General features: G+C 45.3%; 1 protein-coding gene across 3 annotated transcripts in view; it reads left to right on the plus strand.

Moving 5' to 3' along the window:
- Positions 1 to 19,628, plus strand: part of IGSF3 (immunoglobulin superfamily member 3) — a 154,985-nt gene that overhangs the window by 91,719 nt on the left and 43,638 nt on the right. For 2 of the 3 annotated variants that reach the window (XM_014599138.3, XM_019476283.2), the window contains 3 exons: positions 11,392 to 11,802; positions 14,156 to 14,545; positions 16,260 to 16,661. In XM_014599138.3, coding sequence (XP_014454624.1) covers positions 11,392 to 11,802; positions 14,156 to 14,545; positions 16,260 to 16,661 — 1,203 coding nt within the window. The remainder of the gene's footprint in view (positions 1 to 11,391; positions 11,803 to 14,155; positions 14,546 to 16,259; positions 16,662 to 19,628) is intronic. The other variant, XM_019476284.2, reaches the window with a different exon arrangement.

The raw sequence follows: 19,628 nt of genomic DNA on the forward strand, positions 1-19,628 counted from the left end.
CTGGGTGTGTGCACAGCTGCAGCAAACAGCTGTGCAGAACCACTAAGAGGCTCCAGCTGAATGGAAGTTACACTCTTAGGAGTAAAAGCCACATTTAAACAGTCACATGGCTTGTCCTTGACTTGGTTTGGCAACTTACTGCAAATTAAGTGGCTTGTGAACCACCAGGATACAAAAGCTCTACCTCTCTACTCACAGGCAATGCATAGGTGGGACATGGGGTGGGGGGGAGGGGGCATGTTCCCCCCCCAATTGGCCCTCACCAGCCAGGGAGTGAGGGTGCTAAGTGAAATGCCAGCCAGTGCTCCCTTCCCCCCCTCTCCCCCCCCCCCCCCCAGATTGGTGTCAGCTGGCACTGAGAAGCACCAGTGGCACTGGGAGAAATGTTGGGCCGCTGGGGGACCCCCCGCCTCCTCCCCTCCTCCCCTGCCCCAGTCAGCAATTGGCAGCTGGTGCCCCCCCCCAGGCTCTGGAGTCACCAGTCACCCACGTCCCTACTGCATTCCTCATGAAAACTCCACGGTAGAGAAAAGCCATTCAAAACCCAGGCTAGGTATTAAAAGTTCAACTTGCACACACATTCTGCCAGCCCTGCATTCTGTCCTTTCCTTTTCCCTGTCCTTGTGACAAGGTATGTAGCAGAATTCACAGATTCATTGGAATCTGGTGTGACCACACCATGAGCACTTCTGCATTCAGTTAATGACAGTGTAGATTTGGGGAAAATTTGTTAACTGTTCCCTAAATTATGCTTATTAGTCTGCCAGCATTTCTATTATGGATGGTGAATTTTGCATGGTCCAACATAGATGCATGCTGTTGTTGTATGTATTGATCGTAAATGTTTCTGTGGTTCAGATAAAAGGTGGCTGGAACATACAAGGTGATTTTTTTTATGCGTCTTTGTTGGTAACTGAAAAAGTCTCTCATGCTTGGGGGGTGTCTGTGATGTTTCCCTAGCTATTTAATTCATTCATGTTAACTGACTTAATAGCCTTAACTCTCAAGTGAAGTTTTGTGTCTGGAAAGGTACAGTATAGGCATGGTACAGCCTAACTAAGATAAAATTAAAAACGTCTGCATTCAGGCATCAGTTAATCACGAGGTGGGGTGAGATTCTTCCTTCCATACTCAGTGGAGAGGCAGTAGGGATAAAGGTGGGGTTTCATGTCTTTCTTTAATGTCTCTGATGACAGACAGTACTAGCTTGAAGCAGCAAGGAGGCAAGATATGCTGCTCAATGCACAGTCTCCAGTTTTGAGGTATGAAAGCTTGTCTTAACGATTCTGTTTTTCAACCCTTTGTTGCTAGACTCTGGGAGGTCTTGATGAGGAAGGGGGCTAGCAGGCTCTGAAATGCGAGCCAAGTTGCATGTGAAAGCAGTTTTACTTCAGGGCAGCAGTAATAAGAACAAAGATTTCTTTCAAGTGCCCAGCTTTTCCTGTCCCATCATTTCAGCTGGCATGGCTTTAAAACCCAAAACAACAAAAAGCAGTCGAGATGCTTGTCCTTGCAGAATTTCATCTACGCATAACAGTGACATTTAAGGAGTTTATTGCTTTCTCTGCTTACACAGACGTGTCCCCTGGTGCTGTAGGCAGTGTTCATTTCTCTGGATTGATTAGGGCGAGCTCTGTTTTGTCTGGTCTGCCATAGTTGGTATAGATTGACAAGCACAGCTAATTACCAAGTGCAAAATCAGAGAGGATTACAGTGCTAATCTAGGTATCTCTCCTTCCTTACCGCAACCTTCTCCGCACCCCACCCCCATGCCCATACATGTACCAAAGTATTTAGAAACTGTGTAGAACAAAAATCAATACCTGGGGTGCATGGATTGTAACCGAGACAGCATGCCGCTGCTGGGAGCAGGTAGGTGCTTTTGCTGTTCTCCTTATGCCTTGCTTTGAGGTGCTAGAAACCTCTGAAACTTCCTGCCATTGTAAAGCAGCTGCAGCATACCCCACAGCTCTGATTTTTAAAATGCTAGGGGCTGAGAAATGCCTTAGGCTGTTAAGGTGAGCTATAGAGCTAGCTTTAAAATACAGGTAAGTACAGATTTCTGTGCAGTGACTCCCATGCTATTTTCAAACCATTGCAGATTCTCCTGTATCAGTGACATCACACAGGAAAAATGAAAGATGAAATCTTGTGCTTAAAATTGGACCTCGTGGGAAACAGAAAGGAGTGTATTCTGGGACATCTCTAAAAGGATTAGCCAATTGCAGGGGATCAGGACTAAATTTCTGTGTGGAATGGGCCCTGCCTATGTCCACTTTATTGTGTCACTCAGCCCCCTTCTATGCTCTCCTCAAATGTGGTGTTAGCTTTACAGCTTATCTTCAACAACTTGGTTTCTGCCTTAGTGCAGCCCAAGATATCAGGGAGGAGGTTAGTGGAAATGGGAGCCCTGAGAGGCAGGAGGAAATTACAGGGCAGATGGGAACATCACTTACATTCATTCCCCTTAAAATTCAGAGCAGGCAGTTTGTTGGCGGTAGGGAATCAGCATGTAGGGAGTCAGTATTGACACTCAGAAACCATGGCTTCATCTAAACTAATTGGCCTATGCAGGCCGTGGGCATGGGATTCTTCAGCATGTATCAGGTGTCTATTTTGTCCACTGAGACGGTCCCTGTCAGGAACTGCTTACAGTTGTAGACAAAGGCTGGAAGGGCAGAAAGAAGCAGAGAGAGGTGAAATGACTTGCCCAACATGGCATTAGGAAGAGAACTGAAGGTTCCACGTCCAAACCATGATCCTTCCTGAGTTGTATTATGCCCATTTCACAGACAAGGAAATGGACTTCCAAAATGTCAGCAAGTTGCCAGTTTCCTTGCATGCAGGGACTGCTTGGGCACACTTTCCTTTGTAAATAACTTCCTGTTTGTGAAGTCCCAGAAGGAAATAAAAAGACATGTTCGGGAGGTGGAGGGGATTTGGTTTTACCTTTGTCAGTAATAAGCAATGCCTCAGGCTGGTGCCACGAGTAGTAAATGACATTCCTTTTTTTTTCTTTAAGGCTTTAGTATTAGGTGACACGACTTCATTCACTAAGCTCAAAAAGAAGAACCAGGACCATGCTAGTTTTAATCCCAGCTCAGCCAGCGACTTGCTTGAAGACCTGAAGCAAGTCTCATGCCTCTTTCACCATCAGTAAAGCAGGGTGACTGCCTTAGCTAACAGAGGTCTAGGAGCTTATACTTCTTCCAAGTGTCATGGGTCTGCTTGGAATGGAGAGGGTTTTTTTCCCCAAGCTTTGCTTGAAATAGATACAAATTTTTAGCCAAACAAGAGAAGCTTCCAGCGTGCCTCCCAGCATCACCCCTCAGCCTCAGTTCTGGTCAGTCGCCCTGGAGAATCCTCAGCCCAAGCACGATCCTTGCAGAAGTCTTAACACCACCTGGTGGCAGCTCCTATGATTGCTGTGTTTCTTAAACTTGTCCATACTGTGGGCCATAACTTTTAACAGGGGGTGGCTGGCAGACCATCCATCATTACCTCCCCCCACCCACCTTCTCAAGTATAGTTCTAGATGTCAGTCATAGCAATTCAGTGCACGAACAATATTAGGAAACATGTATTTTTAGTGTTTTTCTTGATGAAAGGAGCTACACTGTCAGCTCATGCAATCCAAGTACCTTTGGCTCTAAAATGGCTGTGGAAGGCTGTCATTTTGATTTATGTCTGATTTCTGCTCCCCAATATGTGCTTCACTGGTTGCTGACCCTTGTCCTGTGGCTCTCCCTCGCATGGTCCTCGCCTGCTCTCTGCATCCAATTCGGTGCTGTCACATTGTTCCCTTCACATGTGGGTGTGATGCCCAAATGTTGTGCTCCCCTTGATATACAGTCCTGCTGCCCATTTCCCTCCTTGCAGCATCCTTGGTGGAACACAGGTCTGTCGCTGTTGACTCATTCATGGTGCAGCCACTCACTAACTGGGTATGAATTTATTGCAGTGATAACCCAGGCCCTTACTTGGTTATTGTCCATCTAAACTCAGCTCCAATCCCTCCCAAATTTGGTAGCACTATGAGCCTGGACTAACTGTCCTGTCTGGGGCTGTAGGGTAAACTTTCCATGAGGTTTCTACTTGGGCTAATAACATTCCCACTTAGCCTGCACCCTCACTGCAAAACCACTTGAGGGTGATTATACTCCAGTAGCTTCTTACAATTCCTCCTGCCTCCCATGCTTCCCAAAAGCCAGACAAGTGCTCTCACTGGGATTCACTGCTAAAGTCATGGAGTAGTTCACCTTATTGTGGAGCACAGTAACAGGAGAAGTGTCTCCAGAAATCGTATCATAAACATGGATAAATATAGCTGTATGGAGGATGCAGTAATTCAGATGTGGCTTTGCAATATGGCTATTCATGGCCAGGCTAGGCTGACCCAGGTTCCAGTCAGCCAGGTCATGTCTGAAGCAACAGCATGAACTTAACTGTCAAGCTGAATGAGTAAAATGGTTTCTTTGTCTCCCTGTGTCAAATGTGGGCCTGAAAACTGGCTTGAAATGCAGTTCTTTTTGAAGTGCCTCTCTGAGTGTGATGTCATGTTCAGGAAAGTGACTTTCACAAGTGACATTGCAGAATCTCCTATTTATTATTCTTTCTGTTACTTGCACAGCTAGTGTTCTCCTTTTTATTAGATAAATGATATCTTTGGTCTCTTACACCCTTCTAATTAATAAAGATTATGAATTCCAAGCGAGCCTGGAATCTAGATGATGCAGCAAGTGGACCTGGCTGTAGGCCACTCCTTAGAGCTAACACACATTGCACTGTATATTAATCCCAACGAATTGTGCCTTTGGCCCCCGAGACTTGGCATATCACAGTGCCTTTATGGTTGTCTCAGAATAGTGGTTCCACCTTTCTCTCTTCCAAAGTGCGCCAGGGATACACCCAGTGTTACCAGCTAGTGGTATCAAATTATAAGCTATGAGGGTCCAGGCAAAATGAAGTTTTTATCTGGTCCTTAGGATCTGGTTCTGCAGAAATCAAGCATTCATTTAGAAAGGGTATTTCTAGGGTTTGTGGCCATAAGGATGACTGCTGAGGGTAGTCCATTGCCAAACCAGTGCAGTGCCATCATCTTCCATTACCAGACAGCTTGAAATAACTTCAGAGATTGTATAACCTCCCAGCTCATCTAAATAGGGTGGTGATGTTATTAGGCTTACACAAGAAAGTGGCTGGGCACTCTGCCATAAATTACAGAACAGAATTGTCCCCCTTCAGGAAGCTACTCCTCTCTTGGTCCTTGCTGCCCCCCCACTCTTCCCCCGCCCCCCCAGCCTGCCTCTCCAGCAGCCTGCATAAATTGAGTTAACACCCTTTACATGCAAGCCTAATTATGACACATTGGAACATAGTTTTGAGCCTGATTGGCACAACTGTGTGTGCCAGTTTGTGACAGCATGCAATAATGGTTTAATAAGCAAAAAATAGTGTCAGATCTGTACATAACCCATGCTCTCCTCTCCCTGCTGAGATATGCTCAGTGCAACAGCCACTTCAAGTGTGGTTACTAATGGAAAGCCTACAAACTGGCCCCACCTTCTGTATGAGCTTGTCATCAGTGGGACGGCTGCTTTGGCTTGAAGGAAGAGAATGGCCCAAATGGCACAATGTCTGCTCTGGTGTGGGGAATCGCCTAGTATTTCACTCACAGCCAGGGTTGTGGGATAGCAGCAGGTGCCACATTGACCAAGCTGCCTGGGGACTCAGGAAGGTGGTTGTGTAGGATCTGTAAAGCTACCTTAACACAGTGATGGGGAAGTACATTGATACCAAGAGATGCAAGTCTATGAAGGATCTGGAGCAGGGGTGGCCTATCCATGGCGTTTGTGCCACAAGTGACATGGACAGCTGCTGTGTGGGGTACATGAACCCTGGGTGCTCAGTAAAAGGAGGGACCAGAATAGAGGCAGGAGGGCAGTTTCAGGCCATGTGAACAGAGTGAGGGCAAGACACTGCTGTAAGAAGTGTCATCAGGTGTCACTGCCAAGCTAACCCTTCCTTGGCTCTGCAGCTGCTGCCGAATTCAGGGGCTTGGATCCTCACTTGCTATATAGAACTGGCAGTTGTGTGGCCAGGAAAGGGTTAACCTGGCTCTTGGCAGTGAGACCTGTATCACAGCGGCATCCTGCCCCAATTCTGCAGCTCCGTTCTGCTCGAGCCCCGCCAGGCTTCCAGTTCCAGTGTCCCAAGGGCACAAACTATCAGGTGCACATCTGGGGTGTGGGGATGAGAGCAGGGCTTGGGGAGGAGGCAGAGCTTCACTTGTGGGATGTTGGCTATGCGTGGTCTAGAGGAAGCAATCACACTGGGGTACTGCTGTGTTCCTAGTTAGCGGAGGGAAGAGTCACGTGTATCATTTCTGCTCCTTGGGCAGAATCCTACAGAGGCTGGTGTAGCAGAGAGATCTGCCTTTGAAGAAGCTCAGCAGGGAAAAGACTTGAGCAAGATGAAGATCAGATTTAATTTAATAATATGAAAAGAGTTATAAGAGCTCCTTGGCTTCAGGGCAGAGAGCAAGAGCTGAGCAGCTCTGGAAATTATTCAGATAGGTTTTAAATGAGAAATTTAAATCTCATCATGCAAGAGTCATGAGTAAGAAAGTTTTAGGTGCAGTCAGCCACTGTCATTTCTGGAAAAGGAAAGGGAAGGGAAAAACAAACGTGTGATGGTTTTTCCTAGGATAATGAGGAGGGCTCCTACAGGGGCAGGTTGTAGTTTGAGAAACCTGCCAGGCTAGTGAGCGAGAAAATAGTGCAAGGAGGACAAGGGGAGAGAAGAAGGCATTACCAGTGAGGTCCAGGGGCAGTGATCTGATGAGTAAAGATTCCTCCCCAGTGGCTCTCCCTGCTTGGAGATGGCTCCAGTTTCTGAGCAGGCCCTGATTACTAGATACTCAATAGATGTGACATCAGTGGCATCCTTCTTGCTAGATAGGAGAGGTTTTCTTTCCTTGACCTCCTGCCTTGCTGCTTTATTCTCTCCATCTTTTATCCGAGTCCTTGGCCATTAATATCTCCAGAGTCTGCCTCTGCTGCAACTCAATGCTGGAGCAGTGGCTAAATTAAATAGGATTCCTGGCAGCTTCTCTAGTTATCAAAGGGTTCTCTGTAATGATGGCAAAAATGATCAGGTGTATTAATGATGCTGTACTGGTTCTTAGAAAAAGCTATGGCCAGCCATAGTCATGGATGCTGTCTGTCTGTTAACTCATGGATATAATGCTGGCATGCCTTGATTCAGGAAGATGATGCTATGTGAATTTGCATATGTTTATGTTCAGGATGTTGGGGTTTTTTTTGTTTTTGGGGTTTTTTTTCCGATCAGAAAGACATTTTTAAAGGACTCCATCAACCTGGAATATACTCTCTCTCTAAAAAAAATAAGTAGCTGCTACAGTTCCTCCCCCTCTATTTGTCCTGGCATTGCCCCTGCCAGGGGTAGATCCAGGGGGAATGCACTAGTGCAGATGCACCCCTCTCCTTTGATTCCTGCTCTATCCAAACTTTAAAACCAACTGCCTAGGAGCGGTCGCAGCATTTCTATTCAGGCAGCACTGATGGAGTCAGCTGATTTGATGGCTCATTTATCATCTGATTCCTGCTACTCTCTCTCCACTCCACAGGCATTAATGACACTCTAGAAGACTAGATTTTATTTTGTGAATCTGAGTAAGAGATGTACATTTTCCTATAATGATTACCAAGCTAATGATACAATCTCTTTTGACTATTTTGACTGGTTTTTGCCTAGTTGTGTTTTTTTAAAAACTTTATATAAAATCTAGCAAATTCATACACATTCCAATAGTTATATTTGTTTTTGCTCTGGCCTTAAGCTGAATAATATGGTGCTAGCCCCCTAGCTATTGGTAATCCTTCTAGTTTCTCTTTAACTAGAGAAATGTGTGTCATATGATGATGTGCCACACATTCTGTCCCCCGCTCCTTTTCAGAATCCTGGATCTGCCCATGACCCCTTCAAAGCCCATTCTTGTCTTCATTCACTGTCACCCAGACTTCTCCATGAAGGGACACAGGGCAAAGAGGGTGCAGGAAACATGCGCATATGTAGTCAGATTCTGGGATTCTGGCAGTGGGACTTTCTATCTGTGGCACAGAAATGTGGGCCTGATTTCTTAACTATCTTTTCTAGTTCCTGACTTGGGTAATGCATATTCCAACAAGCACCTCAAACAGGACTTTAAAAATAAGCAGAAGATGTACAGGCAATGAAGAAATAAAACCTATCAGTACTCAAGAAATACAAAAATAATGCGAGACTGGCCAAAGGCTTAGTTCTGCTCAGCTCACAAAGAATATTGAAATCAAATAGCAAAAGCTTCTTTGATCATGCAAATGAAAAGTAAGTCAGTTGGAGGCACAATAGGCTAAAGATGGGGTGGACAACCTAAGTATGGCCCAATAATCGAAAGTGTTGAGGACATTGTTGTGGGGGAGCAGTACCACAGTGGAATAAGGACTGGATTATGGAAACCTGAAATGGAAGCAAAACTTTGATTGCTTCTGTCACAAAACTTGGGGGTCCCAGATAATCTTCAGCCTAAAATATTGAAGGAATATAGTACAAAATAGCAACTCCTCTTGCACGGATCTTGACTGAATCAATTCAACTCAAGGATAGTAGCCTGTAACTGGAAAATGGCAGTGTAGTGCCTGCTTTTAAAAAAGGGTGAAAGAGTGACCCAGGCAATTACAGGCTTGTTAGCTTGAATTCGGTAGTGTGTAAGGTGTTAGAACAGATGATGCAGGAAAGAATAATCAAAGGTATGGAGGTAAACAGAAGAAAACAGGACAAAGCGCACCATGAGTTCATTCAGGGAAGATTGTGTCAGGCTAATTTAATATCACTGTGACAAGATAACAGACTTCTTGGATAAGAGGAATGCAGTGAACTTGATTTATCTAGCTTTAAGAAAGCTATTGATGTTGTGCCTGCTGGGAAAATTATTGACCAAACTAGAAATGACAGGATCGTAAGATGCATAAGGGGTTGGTTTAAAAGGGTTATGTTGAAAGGTGAGCTATCTTACCGGAGAGGAGTAGCCAGTGGTGTTCCTAAGGGGTTGATCATAGAACCTACTCTGTTTAATGTTTTTGTCAGCCAGCTTGGTTCTGGAGCTAGAAGTATCGCCATGAAATCTGCAGATAACATAAGGCTGGAGGTTGAGTATTGCTAACATGAAAGAGGATCAGATTGCAATAATACAGAAAGAAAATCTTGTGGAATGGAACATTAGAAATGGTATCGATTTTGACGGTATGAAGCACAAAGTCATGCTCTTGGGGACCAGCAGCAAGGACTTTGGTTGTAAAATGGGGTTGCATAGACTGGAGACAATGGAGGAAAAGTGAGACCTGGATGAACTAGGTCAGTTTTAGCATAGGATGGCTATGAGCAGCTAGGGGTGTATTAGGCAGGGTATTGTCAGTAGAAACAAGGAGGTCACTAATACAAAGCCTGGGTAAGACTCCATTCAGAATACTGTGTGCAATTCTGGTCACCGCTGTTCAAGAAAGATGAGTCATTTCAAAGAGCCACTAAGATGTTTAAGGGAATGGACACTTTTTCTTGTGCAAAAAACCCCCTCAAGAAGTTTGTTTTAGTTAGCCTTACAAAACAGATGTAGAAAAGGGATATGACCATCCTTTACAAGTACGTAAGTGAATAATGAGCACAGGCTCAAACAGCTATGGGCATATTTGCATTGTAAAATAGATGATGATTCTTAACTATCGGAAGAGTGAAGTTTTGGAATGATCTTCTAAGCCAAGTAGCAGGACAAAGAACCTGAATCACTTTTAAAATTGAACTGGATAAGGTTATGGAAGGGCTGGTATGGAGGGGCTCAACAATTGGTGTGTGCAACATGGAATCAGATGCACATGTTGGGGTATAGAGGTATCTTGTCTTGCAATGTAGTAAGTGTCTGCCAGTTCCTTGTTTCTGTGCTTTTGCTGGTGGCCTATAGGAGCCAAGAAGGATTTTTCCCCCTCATAATTGCTGCTGACAGTTTGTTTTGTTTTGGTTTTTCCTCTGAAGCACTGGTACATTGGCCATGGAGATTTTGTTGTTTGGGGCACACTGATGTTCTTATCAGTACTTTAAACAGAGAATTTCCTGGGTAGAGAGTCTCACCAATTGGTTATCACAATTACCAAATTTAGGGGCAGGAAGGAACTTTACCCATAAGTCAATTAGTATGGACTTTGGAGGAGGGAGGATTGCCTTCCTCTCTAGGTCATGGTCCTTTTTCTAAGTTCTTCTGAACATATATTGAGCAGTTACTCCCCTGTAATTGCAGTGGCAGGGCCCTCATCTCCCCTGCTTTTAGTAATGGTGCATTGTAAGACAGTATTGTTGCTCAAGTGTTGTGCCTTGTAGCTGTGTAAGGGGTTGGAAGTGGTGATTTTGGGGATGTCTTGGGTAAACAGTTGCCCTCTAATGCAGGGGACAGGACTTGATGGTCCAAGAGACCATCAAGCCTGCTCCTTGTGGCTGGTTGGTTTTTTGGAAATGAAGAGAGGAAGAACTCTTCTTTTTTTGTGGGGCACATGGGCGTTATCTATACCTCACTAGTGGTAACAGGCTCAACCTTTACCCAGTAGTTTTAGTACCAGTTGCCTGATTTCATGCATCTCAGAAGCGAACATTTGGCAAATCTGCAGTTGTACTACTGCCCCCAAAAGAGGCTTTCTCCGCTAAATTCCTTTGTTTTGCTTAAGGAGCTCATTAAAATGTGAAAGGATTTAGACAAGGGAGAGAGAAATTTGGTTTTCTGACTTTTTTATGAGAAAAGATTAAAGGTGTTCCACCTGTCTAGTTTGGCCAGCGACTACGGGGCAAAAGGCCCTACTAGGGACTTGCCAGGCTTTGAAGGATGTCGACACCAAGGAGAAAGGAGGAATTGTTATGGGTAGACCAAGGGTACCTGGCTAGGAGTAAAGTGAAATGAAGAGGAGGAATGTGTAGGCTGCGTGAGATGAACACCTTGACTGTAAATGGGATCTATTAATCTGTGCACTGATTACATTAGAGATGTGATGAAAGGCCCTGTGTCATAGCTTGGGGTGTGCAGTGGTAGTCTAACAAAGCACTAGAAAATATACTGTCAGGAACAATCTGTGTTGGCCCAGGGCTCTAGGGAGAGGAGCCGTTCTGTGGACTAGATGTGGCCTAATAGGGCTTTCCAGCTCCTGATGTTTATGATTCATTATAACTGTAAATATAAACCCTCTCCCCAGTGCTGCTCTAAAGAATCCAGCTCTTACTTCCTCCCTTGGTGCAGAGGTTTCATGTCATTAACACTTGAGGTTCATTTCCCTCCCCCCATTCTTTTTATTGCAGTTATTCCAGATTCCCTGCGGGTGACCTCGCTTCCACAGACATTAAACAAAGTGGAGCGTGACTCGCTGGAGCTGAAATGCGAGGTGTTCAAGAGCACGGCCCAGCACAGCCACCTCTCCATCTCCTGGTACCGACAGAAAGCAGGCGAGCCTCCTGTGGAAGTAATCTCCCTTAGTCGCGACTTCGTCCTGCGGGCAGGCAGCACCTACTCGCAAAGGCAGGCTACCGGTGACATCCGTCTAGACAAAGTAGGAGAGACGACATCCAAGCTCACGGTCTACAACCTCCAGCCGTCAGACCAGGGAGAGTTCTACTGTGAGGCAGCCGAATGGATCCAGGATCCTGACGAGTCCTGGTACGCCATGACCCGCAAGCGATCAGAGGGCACCATCGTCCATGTCCAGGCCACCGGTCAGTATCTTTGAGGTTTTTTGCTGTTTGGACAGGTGGCTGGGAGGGGCTGAAGGTATTAGATGGGGAAACACTTGCAAGTGACCAGTCTGTCTGCCTGTGTATACAATAGTCTCCTGAGAACAGTCATGGAAGTCTTGCTACCAATGTCACTCTTTAGTACTAGACTGGAGGAAGCCATGAAGGATCCTGGGACTTGGCTGCTCTCTTTTAGTGCTCATTGGTTAGGACAGCCTCAGAGGTTTCTAGCTTGGTGGAACCGCAGGCAGCCACGCTATAGACAGGCATCTCCAAATGAAGTGGATCAAGTGTGCTGGGATGTGTCTTAGCGCAGCTGAACCTCTTCATTAGGCAAAATGAATGTCACCCATAGTCCCAGCGTGACAAACAGCAGGGATGTCTGTTTGCTTTTGCTTTGTTCTGCCATAAAGATTTGTATAGCAGCACAAAGGTGACATGTTTGCAGGCTATAAGTGGCCTCCAAAATAATCTTCTTTGCTCATGGGAAGGACAGGTTAGATGTAATATAATAGCTCTCCTTTAACGCTGTGGGCATGGGCACATGGACAAGTTACCATGAAATAAAGTATTTACAGCACACCAGCTGTTCTGCTGTAACTGCCCATGCTCATGGTCATCTGCTGTACTAAATGAGAGCTAATCTGAGGTAGTTTGCCACCTCCTGGCCCTCTACTGACCATGTAGATTAGCTCTCATTTACTGTAGGGAAAAGGTGCACACACAGGCAGTGTATGGTTAGTTGACAGGCTGTAAATCCCTGCCTTTGCTTAGTTCATGGTACCTTGTTAGTGTGCCCACCATTTCATATTGCAGGTGGCATGCGTCTATGGGTTGTCTTGAGGTACTGCCCTCACCCACAGGAGTGCATTTATCTCACCAGTCAGACTTTGGCTTTGCAGTAACAGTCCCTTCTGCCATTTGTAGCGTGGCCTCCTTTATATTTCTTTCTGGTACTTCTATGCCTTGAGCTAGAGAAAGTGCCTTGAACTGTATGTATGTGCCCCACGGTGAGGCACCAATACCCTGCATATGGTCTTCTAGAGTCTGTTTGTTGCATAATGCCAGGGTCTACATGTAGTGAACTAGGAACCAAAGTGTGCTTCAGGAACCAAAGATGCTTTAAGATGACATTGAGCTCTGCGCTGTAAAGGCTGTGACACATTTATTTCTGACAGAAAGGCTGACATGATTCCTATGCCCTCCCCAGAAAAGGGCGCAGGGTGGCTTACAATAACACAAGATAGTAATTCAATCAGATAAAATACTTAAATCAAATAGTTCCTGATAAAACAGTTCCCTAAACAATAGCTCAAACTTAACCCCGGCACTACAAGCCTGATAAAACAAGTAGGCCTTTCAGTGCCTCTGGAAGATGCCGAGGCTCAGGCTCTGATGGACCTCAAAGAAGAGGAAGCTCCAAAGCTGAGAAACAATGATTAAGAATGACCTCCCATATATTTTTGCTAAATGCCCTTGGTTCACAAATGGTACTTGCAAGAGAATGCTCTCATACAACCTTGAGGATTATAGTCAAATGTAATGGAGATGGTTGTCCCTTAAATAGGGTCTGAGTCATTTACTAATTTTTCTAGGCCCGTAGTACATGTATAGAAGTTAATAGTAACCATGGGGAACTCTTGTTTGTGAAGGAGTATGGTTGAGGGCTGCTCTTCCCTTTCTTCTGAAATGGCTGATTTGCCAGAAAACTAAGCCTGAGATTTAGCAGATATCTTAAGCACACATTTCAGGACCTACACCTAACAACTGTATCTTCAGAAAAGGCAGTTAGACTGAATGACGCTGAAAGAATAAATTTGCCAAATTCGACAAAGATTTTTATATTGCATGTGAACCATTTGCAAGTCAGATTTTTTCTATGTGCTAGTCTAGGATCTGAAAACCTCAATGGACTCTTTCTATCTGGTTTTATCAGCAGACCCTGATTTGAAACTGAGCTGACAAAGCTGCTGAAGCATGGAGCACAATAGACTCCTCCAAGTCAGTGTCCCATAACCTTACTGGATCCTCAGTTTAAAATGCCTATACTGACTTTGAGCTAGGGAGAGTGACTATGGGCTTGTTGCTCACCATCTCACCATATGTGAGCGAGAGACACAAAAGTGCCAGATACTCTGAGTAAGAATGGGAGGCAGCAGTGCCTACTGAATTAAAATAAGAGTAATTCCCACTTCCAACAATGTCATAAAGACGAGCTGGCATCTGTACGGTTTCACATGAGGGGTAAGTGGTGTTGGATTATTTTTCAGAGTCACTCTTCTGACCATAGCAGTGTTGTGATGACATGGGTGTGTACGGGTCCTTGTCTCCCCAGATAAAGAGTTCAGTGTCCGACTGGAGACGGAGAAGCGGACGTACACAGTGGGCGAGCCAGTGGAGTTCAGGTGCATCCTGGAAGCACAGAACGTTCCCGAGCGCTACTTCTCCATCTCCTGGGCCTTTAACAGCTCTCTGATTGCCAGCCTTGGGCCCAATGCTGTGCCTGTGCTCAACAATGACTTTGCCCAGCGTGAGGCCCTGGGGCAGCTCAAGGTGGCCAAGGAGAGTGACAATGTGTTTGTTCTGAAGATCTACCGTCTCCGCCTGGAGGACAGTGGCAAATACAACTGCCGGGTGACTGAGCGGGAAAAAACCGTGACTGGGGACTTCATCGATAAGGAGAGCAAGAGACCAAAGAACACACCCATCCTGGTCCTGCCCCTCAGTAAGTAGAGAAAGGGCATCCGTGGGGTGCTGAGTTGTGCTCAACCAAAACTGGATTTTAGCAGGAGGAAGCACTAATTCCTGCTTGGAAGAATGAGAGTTAAAAGCCCAGCAGGGAAAACTTTTGGTGGGGAAGAGCCATAGTTCCTGGGCTGGAAAAAATGGTCCTAACCTTGGTAATGTGTCTGGTTGATACCAGGGATGAGAGCTTGGGATTTTTGCTAAGGCCAGTGGGAAGTTGGCATTATTCCTGCCTGACTTTCTTCACTTTGTGTTGCAGGGAGCTAGGGGCTTTAAATTGCTAATCCTCCTTGCAAAACTTCAACAGGGAGTGCTGCTAGCCTGACAGTGGTTGCTGGCTCATCCTGGAAGCAGCCTGCATGTTGAAATGTTTCAGTGGCTGCTCAGGCACTGCTGTCTGGCAGCTCTTGCAGAGTTATCCCAGAAGCTCTTCCTTAATCAGAGAGGTTGTTCTCCAGGCTTTAAAGAACCAGTGATTGCATTTTCCCATGCCAAGATTCATGCATCAGCATAGGGACCTAACTCAAACCTTGGGTGTTTCACTCAGCCAGCGCTGGTGAGAATGTTCTTGTCTGCCCCCTATTCGCATGCCTTTCAAGTTTCTCAAAGGGGATGTGGTACATGCAGAAACAACAGGGTGAGATGAGGCGGACCTTTTGATTCATTCGTTCTTTTTTGTCTCGCTGTTTCTCTCTAAACCTAGCCGTAACAAGCTACGCAAGTATGGTTCAAGTTAGCCTAACGATAAGTATTGACCAAACAAAGGAATATCTGAGAGAGGATTTTGTGTAATATTGTCCTTCCGTTTGTTAACTTCACAGTGAAATACGGTCTGTTGCAAAGCCGTTTCTCCCCTTTCCCCTGAAGTAAAGGGACAGATGTAATTCTTCAGTTGTTTAGTGTAGTCTCTCATTCATTTGGGATTAAAAATTACATTAGCCAGAAGCCCTGCACTGGATGGCTGCCTTAAAAGGCAGCACTTCTCGACCAAAAAATTATGAGACGTAGCATATGTTGAGATCTCATAAACCTCTAGCTTTAGAAACCGCAGAATGTGACTTCTTTAAATCAAAAGTTGCTGAGATTCCACAATCCCCATGGAAAACAGAGGGGTTACCAGTGCTCAGCACCTCTGAAAATTAAGCCTTTAAAACTTTATCTCTGGAAAGTTCAAAATCCTAGTTTTCTGCTGATATAAATCACTGGTAGTTAACACTAGTATTATTAGTAGTAACAGAGGCTTGTGAGATCTCCTGCTAACATTGTATAAGAGTTGGAAATGGCAAAATGGTAATCAGGATTATGTGACTGAAAGTCTATTGGGTTGGAAGTTTTTTGGCAGAACCAGTTGTTATCAGCTTTATACATCACCAGTAGCAACACACCTACTTTCAGAACCATTTGTTTTCTGAGATATTATCCTGGACCTGTGACCGTAAGATGTTTTGGCTTTTCACAAGCAGTGGCAGGACAGATTTTCAGTCTTACTTGTGCACACAAGACCCCAGTGGCAACACGCTAGCCACGGACCCACTTTGCATTTTTGCATACATAAGTTATATGTGCACCTATCCAACGTGTGTGCAGTTTTCTGCACCTGACCTTGGAAAAAGTCTCTGTCCACCTTGTATACTGAAAAGTGGCAAATCTTGTCATCGCCTGTGTGCATACACATTTCTCTCCTGTCTCTCTAGAGACCAGCATCTCTGTGGAGGTGACCAGCAACGCCAGCAATGTCCTGGAGGGGGAGAGCCTGCGCTTTGGCTGCAACGTGCGCTCAGGATTTGGGGCCCAAAGTCGCCTCTCAGTCACTTGGCAACTCGTGGACAAGCAGAACCGGCGCAGTGAAATTGTGCGACTGGACCGGGATGGCACACTGCAACCAGGCCCCTCTTACACAGAGCGCAGCAGCTTTGGGGGCATCCAGATGGAGCAGGTGCGGCCTGGATCCTTCACTCTGGAGATCTTCAACAGTGTGAAGGCAGATGAAGGCCACTATGAGTGCCGTGTGACTGAGTGGACGCGGATGCTGGACGGGGAGTGGCAGATGGTGGGGGAACGGCACACGAGCATGCCTGTATCCATCACTGCTCTGGGTGAGTAATGGAGGTGTCGTGGCATCTGTGCAGTGTGGCTCGGCATCTTCCAGCTCTCTAGGGGATTCATTTAGGAGGACTAGTCCAGCTAGTGGAAAGGAGTCTCAGACCCTTTTGCCTATTCTGTGGCGCTCTGGAAATAGTCACTAGAGTATTGATTCTCAGTTGATTCTCAGGGTGCTGGGGGCACCTTGGGGCTCTGAGATCTTGGAAGGATGCCAGGAGGTGTGAGGAGATAAGTGCAGGCTCAGGCTTGTCTCTTCCTGGCCACTGTCCTCTGAAAGGAGGTAAGCACTGTAATAAATAAATTCGTTTTTTAAATGGGGTTCCAGTCAGTTCACAGAAGTTTATGGAGGTCTGCCTTGAGACAAACAAGGGGTGCCTTGGGTCTAAAAAGGTTGAGAACCACGGAGCTAGAGTAGAAGGCAGTGATCCCAATATGCTTGTAATAGGTGCATCCTCCTTACCATGCCAGTAGGCATTGCAGTGGTAGCTTTGCTGGAGGAATGCAGCATCTCATTCAGACTGGTGTCAGGAAAAGGGGGTGGGTAGTAGGATTGTTAACTCTTCTCCTGTGGCACCTTAGGCTTCCTGGCATCTCCGTAGACCAGATGAATACTGTTTCCACTCTCCTGGTGGGGTAAGTGAATCAGAGGGAGGCTGAGGATCGGACTCTCAGAAATTCGGAGAGCCTGTAACTGTAGCAGAAGTCCACAGGGGCTGCAGGCTGGACATAAGCAACTAGCCGGAGGCCACACAGGGAGACTGTTATTTGCACTGGCATTATACCCATGAGCCCTGGCTGCTGGTGCCCTATTCTAACAGTGAAGAGGGTCCCTCTCTTTTAAATACAGTAAACTACATCAGTTTAGAGGAAGGCATTTGGAGAACTGCGTAAGTTGCAAATTAGACTCAACTAGCCCCAGTTTTGCTATATTAAGTCCTGGACCAGTGCCCAAATGCTTTGGATGACTGAAGAACCAGTCACTGTTCTTGAAAGCCTGATAATTTTGCAAAATGCCAGAGCTATAAACAATTGGTATGTGCTGCTGGAAAGCTGAGGTAGATTTTCAGCTTTCCACTGCTTACACAGTATTTATCATGAGTTCTGGCAACATGTGAGAGATCAGATTTTAAAATTGTATCATATCCTGATTAGCATTTTGCTTCCTCCGCCTCCTTCCCTTCAATTCTGACCTGATTTTAGAGGGTAGTTTGTCTTGAGCTGGAAATCATTGCTTTATGCCATCTAAAAGTAGGTAGGAATCCTAAATTACCAAGAATTAAAGCCAGATTCTAAGTGGGTGTAAATCAGAAAGGCCCCTCTCTCGGTGGAATTTCATATAGTATAAATCAGCCTAGCTCTGTCGTTTAATCTGTATCTTTTGTAGCTTTGTGAGACAGGCAGCTAAATTAATTTCAAAATTGAAGGTTGGGGCATGGAATGGAAGCAAGGGCGGTTCTTGGAGTGGCTAGCTTCTAAATGGTCTCATTCATTCTTTCTTGTTGGCAGTTAGCTGGGTGAAACTTCCCAGTAGTTCCAGAAAATATAACTAAAAGATACCCATCCTTCCACCACAGTTCGCTGTCCCAGCAAGGTCTCAGCAATTCCTGAGGGTACAAACAGTTTGCATTTATAACTAAGAGGAGCTGCAGAGCTCAATCAAATTTAGTGGAGAAAACTTCAGACCTTCTGTGCAAAGCTTGATATTTTTTTTTCAACTTGATGTTTTTAAAGTGTTTTGAGATGCTAAAAGGAAGGTGCTAAAAAAGGGGCAGGAACTCATTGCTGTGGAAAACGCTGCAGAAAATACTGCAGTCAGTTTGATGAAATCCACATTCTTATCTGCACAAATTAAGGTCTAATCACTTGTGATCTGCCAGGGTCACAAACATTTTAGCTAAACTGGTACAAATTATTTCAGGACCCATAACACTTTCAAAGTGCTGGTTCCATAACCAATCAAAAATCAGAGGCCATATCTGATGCCAGAGATATCAGAAGCTTTTTTGTATGCAAGGGTCTGAGGTAGCCAAGGAGTTCACTTGGGAAATGACTATCTTGTGATGTGTATGTTGACAGAACAGAGTGCAGAGCACTTCTGGAGTCAGACTAGTAAGTCATCTCCTGGCCAGGATCAACTTGTTTTGGCATAAGTGTAGGGAAAGCCTGTACAGAGTTTCCGGCAATATGCATGGCTTGCTTCGGTGCTTTTTGTATCTACCAATTTGTTTAAAAAAAAAAAAAAAAAGTTTATTCCTCTCTTAAACCAGGGTTGTTCCCCTTTAATCCAGAACTGACAAACATGCTGGCTTCTGTGAGTACATCTGGAGAGTTGAGGGCCTGAGAACTTAAATCTGATTCTTGTGTGGTCATCAAGAAAAGTCCTTTCATACTTCACAAAACTATCTTGTCCTGAGGAGGCAGTTCAACCAGACTTCTCAGGCTTGCAATCTCTGCTCTGAGCAGGGACTGACAGCATGTTTTCCTGGGGAACAAATGGTTGCTGTTGTGTCTGCTAGAACTCCTCCAGTGATAAGATGCAGAGATTTTGCAATGGGCAATTAATATGGTACCTTTTCCTTTCATGAATGCTCATTAAACACATTTCCAGAGTCTTTACTTCCCAAAATTAACCTATTTTTTTCAGTCATTACGTGGCCCAGACCTCTGCTAGAACAACATTGGCAAGCAGGGTTCTTGAGACCATTTTGATGAAGTGGCCTCATGCTAGAGGAGATTCTTCTCTTCCATTTAGGGTTTCAGGTGTTATCTTTCCACCTACTGGGAACCAAATAACCTATCTGTAGCCAGCTTGGGAATTGCCTATCCAGACTCTTGCTATTGTTATGTGTTTGCTTTCAAGTACTGTTTGACGTTTTAACTTTTAATGTGACTTGACAATCAGGAACTGGGAGAGTCAGCGTCATGTGACGGTCCCAGTATTCCTGGGCCATACTTGGAGA

The sequence above is a fragment of the Alligator mississippiensis genome, chromosome 1 (genome assembly GCF_030867095.1).
Source record: "Alligator mississippiensis isolate rAllMis1 chromosome 1, rAllMis1, whole genome shotgun sequence".
In the NCBI taxonomy this organism is placed as follows: Eukaryota; Metazoa; Chordata; order Crocodylia; family Alligatoridae; genus Alligator; species Alligator mississippiensis.